At 45.1% G+C, this 15,502-nt stretch overlaps 1 protein-coding gene across 1 annotated transcript in view; it reads right to left on the reverse strand.

Moving 5' to 3' along the window:
* Positions 1-7,394: 7,394 nt before the first annotated feature.
* The window catches only part of RNF150 (ring finger protein 150), a 113,465-nt gene continuing 105,357 nt past the window's right edge, over positions 7,395-15,502 (reverse strand). Inside the window, exon 7 of the mRNA XM_064416563.1 lies at positions 7,395-14,510. Coding sequence (XP_064272633.1) covers positions 14,392-14,510 — 119 coding nt within the window. The 3' untranslated portion in view covers positions 7,395-14,391. The remainder of the gene's footprint in view (positions 14,511-15,502) is intronic.

Raw genomic sequence — 15,502 nt, forward strand, 5'->3', positions numbered from 1 at the left:
GCCAATCATAAAATACACATTTTTCACACAGCTGTAGTCCAGGACAATCAATTCACAGTTCCATCAGTTTTCATTAAAAAAACCCCAAAAAATCACTCAAAACACCTCTTCCTTAACACACCCACCCACCATGCTCAACACTGAATCCTCCCTGCAGCCAGCTTACCCCTGAAATCTTCATTATAAAAAGAAGTATTTTAACGTGTTGCTTTCAAAAGGTTTTCCTTTTTTTTTTTTTTTTAAGAGGTCAGCAGTATCACTGCATTCTGAACAGTAGAAAGGGAAGCATGGACTCTGTTTGAGTTTTAAACACTAATACAAGCTCTCCATCAGGTCCTGCAGCTTTTGTACCCTTGTTCAGTTTCAGAGGGTCCTAGTCCTCTAAAAAGGAGTAACAAATGTAGTCAGAAAGGAGCAAGGTGGGGGCAACACTTACAGTAAAGTATTAAAAGTAAGGACAAAAAAGAGAAAGAAAGGGAAAGCTTTTGGCTCTCTGCCTATCAGCAAGCACTGCAAACAAAAAGGCAGAAGCAATCTATGTTTCCATCCAAGTTTGAAGAAAAACAAGACCGATAATGTTTCTTAACACCAGCAAGAATAGCCATATTTGGGAACGTTTCTGGCATTATAACCAAGGGCAAACCAAAATGAGCTGACAATTCTTCTGCAAAATAATTTTTATGCTTTGCGTATAGTTTGTATTTAATGTCTCACTTGTGTGGAGTCAGTCTTCACATCCCTGAGAGGTTCAAATACATTTCTGAATTGCTCTGAAGAATATCTCCAGTGCCTGAGGAGACTGAGCACCATTAATTTGCCTTGTTCCTTTGCTGGTGAGGTTCTGTCTCAAGGGATGTGATCTCACTGCTACACACAATTATAATTTTTAACAGAGGAGAGAGAGAAATTCATCAATTCAGAATGAAGATGCTTTGCCACTGATGGAGGTTGGTGGCCAACAAAATGCACGTAGAGCACTCAGAAAATAACCATCACCCCCAGCCATTCCTGTTTCCATGCCCTTGGTTGGTACATTGGACACTGTCAGCAATTTGCCCAAAATAAGCAGGACCCCAGCTCAGTGTAATGCCCCCCCCTCACCTTGACAAGGAGCCAAACTCAAGAGAATTCCCCACCCCAAGTTATTGTGTGTAAAAGAAATATGGCCTTTTATTAAATAATCAGGAATGCAAAAGAAAACCCTGGAAAGTGGAGGTGCACTCAGGGAGCATTTTAGACCATGAGCTGGTGGTGTTATGAGTAAAAATTATCCATTTTTTAATTTTAAAGTTGCAGAGTTAAAACAAGTTAGACCACTCGCTGTTGAAAGTTAGCTTCATGTTGCAGTCAGGGATTGTTGAGAGGTTTTCTTCAATTACCTGTTAATGGTTGGTGATCAGAGCCATTCTTCCCACTGATGCTCCCAAGGTGTGACACCAGACCCTGCAGGTAGCAGGGGAAGGGTGTGACATCAGAGCTGGTATGCAGATGAGAATGCATTTCACCAGATTTTGCAATTTTCCAGGAAAAACCCCTAAAAACAACGAGCCAACATGGAATTAAGAGACTTAAGTGATGTCTAAAGGTGAGGAACTTAATCCAGTATCTGCTAAAATCCTTTTTACTTCTCACCATACCTCAAAAGAAGTTAACTAGAAAGAGTTAACTGGAATGTTAGACCAAAAAAGTGGAATTCCCACTACTCCCTGGAGGATGAAAGCCCCACCTCTGCCTGCATACCAGTGCACACAGCTGCATCATCCTCCTCCTCCTCCGTGCAGCTCCTGGGAGCAGCAGCAGTGCGAGCGACCTGTCCTTTCTCCCCAACCTGAGGTGAATTTTTTAAATAAAGGCATTAAATAGGAGAAAGATCTCCTGCCCTCTTTATTTCAGGTGGCAGCGTTTAGCCCCACCTGTCAATTAAGTATCACACAACTGTTTGCTCACTCCTTGTCATTCCCAGTGGGTGGGGGAACAGAATCAGGAACAACAACAGCAAAAAAAAAAAGTAAGACCCTCTTCCCCCAAACCTTTGTGGGTTGAGATAAGACCATTTTAGTGACTGAAACTAATTAAAATAATAATGAAAATAAATTTTTAAAAAAATTAAGAAAAGCAGCTGATGCATGATACATTTGCTCACAACCCGCTACCAACACTCATCCTATCCCCAAAGAGTGGTTGGCCCATTCCTGGGTAACTCCTCACAGTTTATATCCTGGGATGATTTTCTATAGTAAGGAACATCCTTTTGACCAGTTTGGCTCCACCATCCTGGCCATACTCCCTCCGAACTTTCTGTGTACCTCCTCACTGGCAGAGCACGGGATACTGCAAGGTATTTTATTTCGGGTAAGCACAACTGGGTAACAGCCATCACATCAGTGTATTACCAGTGTTATTCTCACATTAAACCCAGAACACAGCATTGACCAGGTACTTGGAATAAAATTGACTCTATCCCAGCTGAAATAAGGACAGCTGGGCAGACTACTCCAGTAAGGGACAACCAGCTTCAGGGAAGAAATACATTTTTCCTACCAGTCAAAGCACAGGCAAGTCCTTAACACATTGAAGAACAGGGCCCCAGCATTGCTCTTTTTCTTCTATCAAAAACAAGGTGAACAAAGCCGAAGCAGATCAAGCAAAAGGTAAACAAGCAAGCAGCGCTCCCCTTTCAGAGGCTTTCAGTGGGTCCATACCAGCAGCCCCCAGAGGTGCTGCAAATGCCAGACCCTTCCAGCCTGCAGAGCATCTCCATCCCGCACACCCGGCTCGAGCAGGAATGGCCCCAGCTGGGGCCGACGTGCATCTGGGCAATTTGGGCAGCTGCTTGTATGGAAGACTTTGCTAAAGCAAAGAGAGAACTGGGTTGTTTTTTTTTTTTTTCCTTTAACATTAATGATCCTTTTAAAAGCAGCTGAAAGTCAGTCGGGGTCAATTTTCCTTAGGAAAATTCCCTGCTCCATTCATTGTCCTTTAGGAAATCTCCATTGTCCCTTAGGACAATCAATTTTATGCCACCACCCTCATCAAAGCAGCACTGTGTAGCCAACATAGCTCTGTGCCATTCTTCTCGCCTGCTCTTTGGTATTTTCTGACTCTCACATTCAAGGCAGGCTGAAACCGAAGCTCATCTGCTGCCTGCCTGGGTATGAACAAGCTCCCTGCTCCCCGGCAGCGCTGCTGGCAGGAGGGAGCTGGTGCCAAGCTCCTCTCTGCTGGGGAATGAATGCACCCAGGGCTGGGGGGATGAAGCATTTCACACCCTGGAGCTGTCCCTCCAGCCTCTGTTGTACCTCGGGGACATGAAACAGCCTGGAGAGGATGTGATGGCTCTGCTGATGAGTGGCACTGAATTAGATCTGGTGGAATTGTGTCCAGTAAGTTGTGCCCAGTAAATGTGTCAGACGGAGGCCTCTCATGGTTGGGCTGACACAGGACGTGGGATCCAGTGCCCTACAATGGGCATCATGCTCTAATTTGGGATTTTACCTGCCTCAAAATTCCACTCCCATCTGAGTGCAATTCCCAGTGCAGGGCGATTCTGGCAATTCATGTCTGGACCTGTTCCTGCACAGTCTGATCCATAGCCCAGGCCATGCAAAAATAACCTGCTTTTTAATGGTTTAAGTGCATGCACAAGCAGAAATTTAACCAATTTAGTTTAACCACACCTTTTAGTCAAAGTGTAGAGGAAATGTGCAATTTCTTTCCCCCATGGGATCAGGCTGTGGTGGGGGTTGCAGTGCTGGTCTCCAGTCCCACTTTTGTCCCTTTCCTGCTGAAGCCACTGTCGCCAGGTATCCTGGCTGGGTTTTCCTTCCTTTTCCCTGGGGTAGCAGTTCTGCTCCCCTCCAACAAATCTGCTGGCTGCTGGGCAGGACGCAGCTTTCCTGGGCTTCCATTCAAATACACCCTGCGTGACCCGGGGAATCTCACCAAGAAGCTGACAAGGGCTAACTGCGTATTTTTAGTTAAGTGACCTGCTGCCCATGCCGTAGGTGCTGTGCTGCTCCAGAATATGTAGCTACTCACGCCCAAACCTGGAGGGGATGGTTTGGTGGCTTCCCGTGCTCCCCCTCCAGTGCGAGGGACACGGACGGAGTTCCCTGGGCTGCGCTCAAGGGGAAGAGAAACCCTCCACTGTGGGGCTTTTCACTTGTTTAACACGGTAAATGGTCACTGATTCGGCTCAATAAATCAAGCCAGGCGCGGGTGGGTGCCCGAGGCTGGGTGACGGATTGGCGAGGCGGGAGAGCCTCCTGCTGGAGAGACACGGGCGGGATGCAGGATGCGGGATGCGGGATGCAGGCAGCTGCCTCTGCCCGCTGTCCCCACGGAGTGACAAACACCGCTTACCGCTCATTTTTGGAACCACTTTCTTAATTCTTGAGGCTGCGCCCCTGCTTCCCTTCCATCTTCTCCATTCGTTATTCCTTTGCCTCCAGGAGCTGAAGCTTGGCACCCCTGGGCACCTCTGGAGGAGCCCCGGGATATCCAGGTGGGGAGCACTGCTGGTGCTCAGGGTGGGACATGCAGGTAACATCCAAAACCCATGGGAGTGGGGAGTGTTTCTGGTGTGATGCTGGGCAATACCTTGGCTGTGGTTCTGCCACGGCGTTTGTCTCCATCCTCCTTTCCTGGCACTGTGCTCCGCCTGGGGCTCCATGCCAGGCAGTTAAGGAAAGGGCAGTGATCTCTGGAGAAAGGCAGCAAGGACATAGAATCGTAGAGCTATGGAATTGTTAAGGCTGGAAAATATATCTAAGATCATCAAGTCCAGCCATTAATCAGCACTGCAATGCCCACTGCTAATCTGTGTCCCTGAGTGCCACATCTACATCCCTTTGAACCCTTCCAGGGATGATAATTCCACCGCTTCCCTGGGCAGCCTATTCCAATGCCTGACCATCCCTTCAGCAAAGAAATTTCTCCTAACATTTAATCTAAATCCCTGCTGCAACTCCCTGGTGAAGTAATTTCCTCTGTCCTGTCACTCATTGCCTGGGAAAAAAGACCAAATCTCACCAGGCTACACCCCTCCTTTCAGGGAGTTGTAGTGTGTGATAAATTCTTCCCTGGGCCCCCTTTTATCCAGGATAAAACCCCCCAGCTGCTTCTCATAGGACTTGTGTTCCAGACCCTTCCCCAGCTTCGTTGCCTTTCTCTGGTCACACTCCAGCACCGCTCTGTCTTTCCTGTAGAGAGGAGCTCAAAACTGAATGCATGCTAAGGCATGGAACAGCATCCCACAAATAAGACTGAGCTTAACCCCTGCAGACAGGCAGCACTTACACTTGCTTTAGCAGTTGAACTTGATGGTCTTAGAGCTGTTTATGAACCTGAAGAATTCTATGATTCCATAATATTTTTATTATAATTTTTAAAACCAGGTGCAGCATAAAGGGAGGTGATTTGTCCTGGTGTTATTCCTTTGTAGCTGTCTGCTCCCAGCCCTGGTTGAGTCAAAGTGGGCTGCTGGTTTTAGCCAGCATGGCTGCCCCAAGCAGGGACAGAGGAACAACTTCATCTGAGCTCTGGGCTCCAACAGATGAGAGCTGGGGCTCTGCCAACACATCAAAGGCATTGCCACTCCCAGATGGCTGCTCTGTCCCTCTGCCAGGACGGACATGCTTCCTAGCTGGAGCAGGGACATCTGCCTGGGTTTCAGTCACCAGGAGTTGCTGCAAGCTTGTCTTTACTCTCAGGTGAGAGGATGGGCTGTAAACCCAAGCTGAGGATGCAGATGTCCAGAAGGATGTCCAGAGGAGCCATGCAGCAGCCTGCAGTAGGGAGTGGCCCAGGCATGTAAGGGTGGTGCACGCTTTGCCCACTTCCACTGCTGCCAGGACTTGCCAGCAACTTGTTTGCACAGAGATCGAAGCTGAGGAATGAATGTTTTGCAAAATGATAGCCTCACCTATTACGCGCTGATTTCCTAGAGCTGAATTCTGATAAAGGCACTGGCTCGTTAGATTTCTTTTGGGCCATGAAGTCCTCTTTCCTCAGTGATGCCCCCAAACCTGATCTCCCTGTGTTAGAGAATTGCCTTCTCAGTGTTTTTTTTTTTTTTTCCTGAGACCCAGCACAGGTGAATGCACCGCCTTTATGGGCACCCTAAAAGTGCATTTTCTTCCTTAGTATGGTTTGGATCTCACGGGACCCTGCTGTGCAGTGCAAACCTGGATAAACTCCCTTTGAATCTCACACCCTCTCCATTGACTGTGATGCATCTGAGTGTTACCTCCTTTAATCAGGGCAGCAAATAAAATTTGCCTTACTCCTTCTGGAAAAAAAAAAAACCACAAAGCAACAGAGCACTGCTTTATTCCCACATTTTGACCAGAAATTCATTCCATTTCATTCTTGTCCAGCAAGACATAAATAATCTTTCTAAAGGCAGCCCAGGGTTTGTTTCGGTGTGGAGGGCAGGGCTGGTGGGATGGGAGCGTCAGGCTGTGCTGCTGACGGGAGTTGAGGGAAGTCATTCCCGGCGTTGCTGATAAACCCACGTTAAATTGCACGCGGTTTTCCTGCTGCTGCCCCTCTGTGGTGGACAGAGCAAAGACGGACGGGGTGGGTGCACAGCAGCAAGGAGGCAGCAGGGTCTGGGGAGCTGGGAGTGAACTGGCCCACAGCCGCTGCCTCCCGGCTCCTGGGGGGAACACAATCCAGGGCATGTTGTCATCTGGAGAGCGGCGCTGTGGCTGGAAGAGGTGTGTGTGCTGGCGGCACCAGCCAGAAAGCAGAAAAGGTGCGCCAGGATGGGGCAGGCTGGGACCCGTGGCAGGGCTGTGGCTTGAGCCTGGAGCTGGCTCCGTCAGGGATTTCTCTCTGCCTTCCTTCTGCATCTACTGGAAAACTTTTCTGTAGGTCTCTTAAATTGCATTAAGGATTTTTACTGTGCTTCAAACCACTAGGAAGCAGCATACCTATGCCGGATGACACAACAGCCCCTGGCTCCCCTCCTCCCCTTGCTCCCAGGGATGCGTGGTGATGTCTGATGAGGCAAGGGAAGAGCAGCTGGATGTCCCCTCACAACAGCGGTGCAACTCCCGCTGAGGCACGGCACACCAGGCATCCTTTAAAGCTGCTTTAACACATCGTGTTAAAACAGCCGTGTCTGGCCTGAGGCTGCAGCTCTCCCTTGAGGCAGCAGAAGCATTTACCTCTCACACAGCTGCTGCTTTCTGTTTAGAAGCAGCTGAAGGGCAGAGGGGACCAGAGCAGTAAGGAGCTGGAGACGTGTCACGAAGACCAGGCTGTCACTTGTGTCCCTTTCCACTGGTACCTTTTGCCTCCTATGAATGCCAAAGTGTGCAGTGGCTGAGTTCAGGAAGAAAAAACCGACAAGTTTCACACATCAGGAAATTCCAGGTTTACACACACCGTTAGAAAATACATATAACACAATAATCAGATTTGTTTTATTAAAAAACTTGCAATAAAATTCCTTGGAATTCACCATCTCAACTTTGAGAGTTGCAATATTTTACTAGTACGTAATAACACGGTCTCACATATTTACATTATAATCCTCTATTTAACAAAAATAGCCATGTTGAACTACTGATTAATGCTTCCAAGTGTTAGCCTCAACATTTCGGTATTTCCCCCAGCTGAGTCACTGTCTATGCTCTTTAGCATTTACAGTATTGAACAAAGCAAAAAGGACACAAAATAATAAAAAGTACGTGTCTCATGATTTCAGGCAAATCCCTTTAAGATGGTAGTTCTCCGACTCCAACATTTTTCAAGAGAAATAAAGTGCATTGGAGAGGAAGATGTATATATTATAGAATGTCAGCAAAGAGTTAAAAGTTTATTTGCAAGACTGTACAGAAGGGAAAAAGGCAAAAAAAAAATCTTCACAAACTGCTACTGCACAGCTTTGGCAGCACATCACAGGTAGCGGGTGAAGGGAGGGAATGAAAAAGCCAACTACAGGAAAAAGGATGGCCCATGCAAATGCCACGGTATGACTTTGCCATGACCTTTGGGTAGGTGTTTCCCAAACCAAAGCTGCAGCATAGCCAGAGCCACCGTGCAGGAGTGCAACAGCCCTGCATCTCCCCAGCTTGCTGAGGCTGCTGGCTCTGCCAGGCAAGGACACAGAGCTGAAGCCTCCCAGTAAATCTGCTCCTGCTGTCCAGAGCAGGGCTGACTACTTTGGAGAATTTCCCTAGGACAGACCATTGTCTCTGAACTTAATGAACTTATTTTGTTAAGCTGTGCACTGATCCATGTGGTATTTATTTCATTTGGGATTTTAATTCCCTTTATAACACTGGCATTTGCTGGTATATCTCTGCTGCACGTGAGAAGAGACATGGCTAGCTTTGTAGCTATCACTGAAAACCAGGATACTGCTGCTTTGTTCAGGAACTGCATATAAGTGGGATGCCACCTTTTTTTTTTGGTTTGCTTATAAACTACTCTAAATAGAAATAATTCTCTTCTGGAAATGGATGGAATGTATATTTTGACAAGTACAAAACCATTTTAAATGTTCACTAAAGACAAGGAACATCTTGGTATAAAAATAACAGACCCACCCACTGTCCCCTCTTTACATATCTGATTATAAAATGGTACAATCATTTCAGGTTCCTACCATGAAACAAGTATTGTGGATGGCATTACATACATATACAAAACATTTAGATATTTGACATCTGAAATAACTGTATACATTCAGAGCAAACAAGCATCTTGATCTGGCTATTGTGTTTAATGCTACTCTGGATAAAGAACCAAGAAATACACAAGAAAGGGAAAACACTATTACTCCTTTTTTTTTCTCTCATTTCTTTTGCCATTGACTACAGAAAGAAATAACTTCCACCAATTCGCAATTAAAATGTTGGAGAGAGAAAGATTAATTTCAGATGGAAAAAACATACATTGGCTTTTCATTCAAAATCCACATCTTTAATTTCTTTATTTCTCCCTTTGAAATAGAGCTCCTTCTTAGAAGGGTGTTTCCTTGAAAAAGAAATGGGCAGATAAAGGGGCCAAGTGAGCGTCCAGCCCAGCGGGGTAAGTGGCACGGCAGAGGGGCAGCCCTCACCCTTGCCCTCTGTCCCAGCCTGCAGCTGCCATCTGTTTCACAAACAAATCCTCCCTGAACAGTCCATCTGGCATTCCTCATTCTCTGAAACTATCAATTAGTTCAGGTAACAGGTTGGTAAAATGACAGCAGTGCTTATTTTAGATCAATTTCCCCTATTTAAGAAGCCTGTGAAAGCTTCCCCTATTTAAGGAGCTGTGAACACCTCCAGCCTCACTTTCCCTCAGCCCCAAACTACTCCACGTTGTGTTTCCTGCTCATGCTAACCAAGCTGATTCGCTGCTGTCATGCTGCCTGCACCAAATACACTCACACGTTTTGCATCTACAAAACAAATGAGTCTGCATGGGCTCAGTGTTCACCAGCAAAGTTCCAGTCCCAGGGTCACCAGTAGCCATGAAGAAGCTTGGCTGTCCCCAACCTGCTGGAAGCCCATGGCCTGCTTTTCACCAAGCCCTGGAGCTGAACTTGGGCAAGGTCCCTTCCCCTCTCCAACCTGCTCCAAGAGATACTGGCAGCACAAAGCACAGGAGAGGAAGCAGCACTGTGCAAGTTTGATCCCATGATCTCCTTCCCCTGCAACAAAGGCTCACCCTTGTACAAACTCTTGTGAGACAGGCTGGGAAAGAAGAGTCTGGATTTTTCTGCCATTTTAGTGTTGTGAAATGGATGCACCCCAACATCAGTGCCCTTCTTCCAATTACTTCTTTGGGATTTAATCCAGAGGTCATTAGTGAAATCCAAGGGACCACTTATAATATGTGATTTCAATAATTTCTTTTTCCAAATTGCCTTATAAAGCCTTTTTCCTTGTGCCACAATTTCCCTCAAATAAAAGGCCTAAAAATGACAACTGCTTCTGATTTCACAACAGTACAGTTTCCATACTTTTCCATCAATACGCTTTTAAAGCATACATGTCAGTTTAATTCTATAGAGTGCTTAAAGAATGAACTGCAGTGCTATGATAGTCCTGATCCTGCTTCTGGGGCTCTAAAGCAGTCAGAAAATAAAAAACCTCAAACCCTCAGTAAGTGCCACATCTGTATCCCCACCAGAATAGGTGAGCTGTGGGGAGGGGATGTAGACCTGATGCCTTGCACATCTACATGCACACATCAGGTCATTTGTGAGTGCAAAATTCTGCCTATGCCTCCTACCTGTTGAACAGACCTTTGGGAAGGCAGCGTAGTGAAACCCAAGAAAATCCAGGTACACTCTGAGTGCAGTTTCTGTCTCACCAGGTTTTATCCTGCAACCCAGCCTGAGTGACGATGAGCCTCACTAAGGCAAATGTTTCTCCCACCTACCACTTGCTCAAGAAAAGTGCTTCAGATGACAAGACAGGAATTGCTGGGAGAAGCACAGGAATTAATGACAGGAGTGCCTTCACCTGGGAGCCCACACAATCTCCTGGCCACTGCCCCTGTGCAGGAGAGGCCCTCCACTCAGCCATGGTTCCAGCCTGCATCACTATATCCATGAACACTTGCTTTCTTTTTGACACAGGGGCTTAAGTATGCTCATAGAAGACCTGTTGAAAATAATGCAATTTTTGTGCAAGTCCAAAATTAATGTTTTTTTTTTTAAGAAGGACGGAATAAAACATTTACTTAAGTGCTTTCCTAAGTACAGGCTTCAGTGATGTGTAACCCAGCCTTGCCCTTATCATCACTTAACAGTGCTCAGAGATGCAGAACACCTGAGGACAGGAATGGAACAACATCTTCCCTGAGTGCAGCTGCAGGTAGAACTGGGAAAACAAAAGCAGAAAGACTCCTGACCCAGATTTGCTAGGATGCCTCTTCTAAAAGGCATATCACTAATTGGTGATATGTCAAAAACACTCACCCAGCCTGGCACCCTACTCTGCTAGTGGCCACCTGTGGACCCCGAGGGACCAGATCTAACATGGGATATTTAGGAAAAGTGTGTGCACAGCAGATGACCTCTACAAAGTTCCTCATTAACTCTCAGAAATACATGCAGGGTCTGCATTACCAAACCTGCCATGCATTTTTGAGCACAGGGCCCTTTAATGATTTTCCTGGGCAAAGGACCCAGCTCAGTATCAGCTGGGAGTTTTCCCTCCTGCCTTGCTTTTCGACAGATCTTGCTTGCTCTGCTGTGCCCTGGGTGGTTCTGCTGCAGCAACAGCTAATTGGTCAATCTATCAATTGAGATCAACTTAATTCAGTTCATGAAATAAAATTAAGACTTTGTGACAGCTCCTCTGAAACCCAAGCAGTTTGGCTAGGAGTTCTCTGCCTGTGTGCTGAGCTGCAGTGTGCATATGTGAAAGGATCACTGACAACTTGGACATCACGTTTGTCCTGTGACATGTACCACCCAGGCTCCAGTGCTGCAGAAGAAATTGTACCAGTGTGTGGACTTTCTGTAAGGAGCCCAACTGTATATAACCAGCCTCACTCCTTCCCTGCAGACATTTGAAATTAATTTCATTCCTGGGTCCAAATTTGATGTAAGTACCACTTAAATCTGATTTCAGCATTATTTACAGAGCTTAAGTGGAGCTGATGCAGTACCTTGTGCAAACTCTCGTGTGTAGGGATCAATTTCAACATTGATGTGTCAGGTCTTTTCCACAGCAGCAAGGAATAGAGAAGGCATAAAAGAATGAAGAAAACAAGATTAAAGAACCACAAATATTGTCAAGAGTAACCTAGTGTACCCTCTGGAACAATCTGTAACTTTCTTTTTTAACCAATAATTCCAGCTGCCTCTATCTCTTCAATTGAAAAAAGATTTTCATTCCAACAGCTTCTAAAGATGTAACAGCATATTTATGGGTCATTTTCACAGAATCACAGAATAGCTTGGGTTGGAAAGATCATCTAGTTCCAAACCCGGTGACATGGCCAGGTGTGGTGTTGCATTTTATTTAAATGGTATGCTCTGTCTCACCCCTCCAAAATGTACGGTTTATTCCAAGCCTGTGTTCCTCCCCTGAACCATCCTGTATCTGTAATCCCATTGGCCCAAGTCTCATTCCGTGCCCACTTTGAATCTCCCAGTTAAGCTGTGCGAGGCAGGCCAGACTCACTTTTGGCTTCTTCTCTCCCCTAGGCTCCCCCTCTCTCCCCCTTTCCCCTTCCCCCTCAGTAACCATGTTGCTCCTGGGGATGGGACCCCCAATAAACCCCCATCTAATCAGCACCCCAAGAAGCCGTGAGGAGTCTCCTTGCCTGCCTGCTGCTGCCAGTGAACTCACAGCCTAGGGGGCCCTCTGGGGACACCCTGGGGTGCCCCCTCCCAAAACAAACTGCAACAGGCAGGGACATCTTTCCCTAGACCAAGTAGCTCAGAGCTCCATCCAACCTGGCCTTGAACACTTCCAGGGATAGGGCATCCACAGCTTCTCTGGGCAACCCCTTCCAGTGCCTCACCACCCTCACAGTAATAATTTATTTCTAATATCTAATCTAAATCTGCCCTCTTTCAGTTTAAAATCTTTACGTCAAGATTACCCTGCAATTTAGGGACAAAGAACATAAAACAAAATTAAACAAAATGCTCAATTAGTTCTAAATGGACAGAAGAGCATGGAGAATATTTTTCCTTCTTTTTATAATGAAGAAGCAAGTCAGCCAAAATTTTAGGGATAAACACATTTGTTCCTGAATAAAATCTGACAAACAAAAATTTTGGCTGGAAGCTGGTTTTCACATTTAACAAGTAAATCCACAAGGAGATTAAATGCAGTGAGCCCCAACAGTTGCATTTTGAGATGCTGCCATGACACTGCCAAGTCAAAATGTTTGACCTCTGCACGAAATCTCAATGTAAAATGAATTGTTGGTTCTGAGGACTGACTCAGGAGGCAGTAATGTGATTCAAATCATCTGACTCTCAGCAGAAACTATGTATTCTTGTGTAACAGTAAGCTTCTTCACATTTGAGTATTTTCACTGAAAAACCAAATTACACACGGAACAATTAACAATGAGCTCTTACCTGGAAAGCAGAGCTCAGGATTAAATAAATTATTATGTCAGTTCATTATTATTTAGGTGTTTTGATTTATATTAGTTCTTTTATTTTCAAATTCCCTCCCCAATATCTTTTGGTGTATGTAGCTGTACACAAATTGCAAATATTCTGTTATGCTTCTGAAAACATTGACAGGGACTCTGGAGGGCAACAAACTACCTGAACTCTTTTTAGATAACAAGCAGACAAAAACTGCTGTCAAAATGTAAGAAATGAAACACATTAAGAGAAAAGACCCAAAGCAAACCAGGAATTAAACATTTCAAATGGTTGCCTCTTGCTCCCTTAGCAATTTTATGACACTGACAGCAGCATCTCCAGACCCTTTGTGAGAATACTGTCACCTGCTTATTGCAGAAATGTTAATAAGCAGCCTCTGGAAACCTCTCAGATGCTCCTTTAGCCCACTGATCTGGTTTTGGTCTGTAAAATTCAGAAGTGATGTTATACTAGATCTTTTTTTCCAGCTACTGAATTGTTACTTGGAGGAAGGACACGAATGTACTGACACCTGTGAGTAGCATAAAATGCAGGACAGGACTACATGGATAGAATGATGCTTTAAGCTCTTCTTTCTCTCCTTCACACAGTACAATACTTGTCTAGAACAGAACTTTAAGAGACAAACTAATGCCATTTTAACCCAAATTTCTGCTAATTCAGAGCTCTCTTACAAATAAAAGCCTTCAGAATATACCATTTCCAAGCCTGCCACTTGATGAAGGCAGGTGTTACATTAATGCAGGGTGCTGGTGCATGATCCTTCTGAAGCCAGCCACATGTAATTCATGCAGAAACAACAAGGCAATGATAAATCTTGGTCAGATCATGAAGTGACCAATGAATGGGAATTCAGGTTTCTGGACTGAACTCTTGAAAAAGCTGGGATCAGTCAATAAAAACAAAGTGTCCATTGATAACAAACTATAAACAAACAAACAAAATAAACATATGCCTTTTCAAAAAAACACAACAAAAATTTGATTGAACAAGTGTAAAAAACACTCAAGCTGTCATTTCAGTTGCATGTTTATGAGCCCCTGGAGAGTTCCATGACTGCTCTCAAGCACGTGGGTAAACTGGAAGTGTCTCCACCTCCCATGTGAACCAAACAAAGGTGTGCAGATGAGGAAACCGCATCCAGGCAGACACAACAGCTGCTATTGCTTTTCATGACCATCTCAGCATGGAGTGTGCAGGAGTGACAGTGCTCTGGAGGCATATGCATGACTGGTCCAAATCCTAGAAAACTGACTCAGTCCCTACCCGTGACCCTCCCCTGTAGTTTAGTGTTGGATCTCTGTTTTTCAAGATTTCACCTCTTCGCAGTCTTGATCAGTGGAAAGCTCCACATCGGAGAGTCCAACCTCCATTGCCATAATCAATGAAATATCTGAATCGCTGCTGACTGCTGGCTCCTGTTCATCTGTGAGGGTAGAAAAGACAGGAAAAGGTCAGGTCTTTCTGTTAAATCATTACTAATTTTTAGTTCTGCAGGTGGAATCCAGAGGTCACTCCCCCACTGAGATTGCGATTAGATTACAAACTTTGCTGTTATTCAATATCTGTCTAAAACACTTCAAAAATATCCCAAAATCCAAGACATTCATAGGGAAAAACTTGATTAAAAGAAGCCTAGATGGGTAACATTTTATTCTCTTAATCCTCCCAGGGCTTTTCATCCAGGTCCTTCAAGAACTTCCTCCCACCATGTGAGAATTTCCCTCCCTGTCCCCTTTCACTTTCTCAACCTGGCATCATCCTACTCTCCCCACAAAGATAGCAAGCTAATGACAAAGCCACAGGCACCTGGTGGAGCACCTCAGTCATCAGGAAAACTTTCCCAACATGAAAAAAATCTGCCCAAACCCTCATTAAGTGACAGAATCTCAGAGGATATTTTTAAGAGGGCACCACTCTAATATAGGAACATTGGCACTGGACAAGGACAAAACAAATCCAGGACTTTGGACCAGGCTACCTGCCTTCTCAAGTGCCTTCTCTCATCCTTTTCTAGTCTCTTTAAATTCACTCTTTCCTCTGTTTGAAGATACCTTGCAGGTTCTTGATCCAGGCCAATGGGATCTACCTTAATGCACCGTGACCCCAAACACACTAAGAGTTGTATTGTTGACTTCTGCCAAACTGCAAATCACATCGTTGGAAGAGCAACTTGGTTTTGTTTTGATCCCACAGCACTTATCATGTGTATATTTAGTAGCAAATAAAGCCAACAGACTTTAAACAACTAAAAGCTAATTTTCTTCCAAGAACAATCAGGAGAAGCAAAGCACACTAGGGAGATTTTCAAAACCCTCATAGGTGGCTGAGTCCCTGAGAGAAAAATTTGATGGTTCATATTTTCAAGTGGTTTAATTACAAAGATGGTATTTATAGTGTAACAATACAATGTATTTA

This window comes from Passer domesticus, chromosome 4, assembly GCF_036417665.1.
Source record: "Passer domesticus isolate bPasDom1 chromosome 4, bPasDom1.hap1, whole genome shotgun sequence".
Lineage (NCBI taxonomy): Eukaryota > Metazoa > Chordata > Aves > Passeriformes > Passeridae > Passer > Passer domesticus.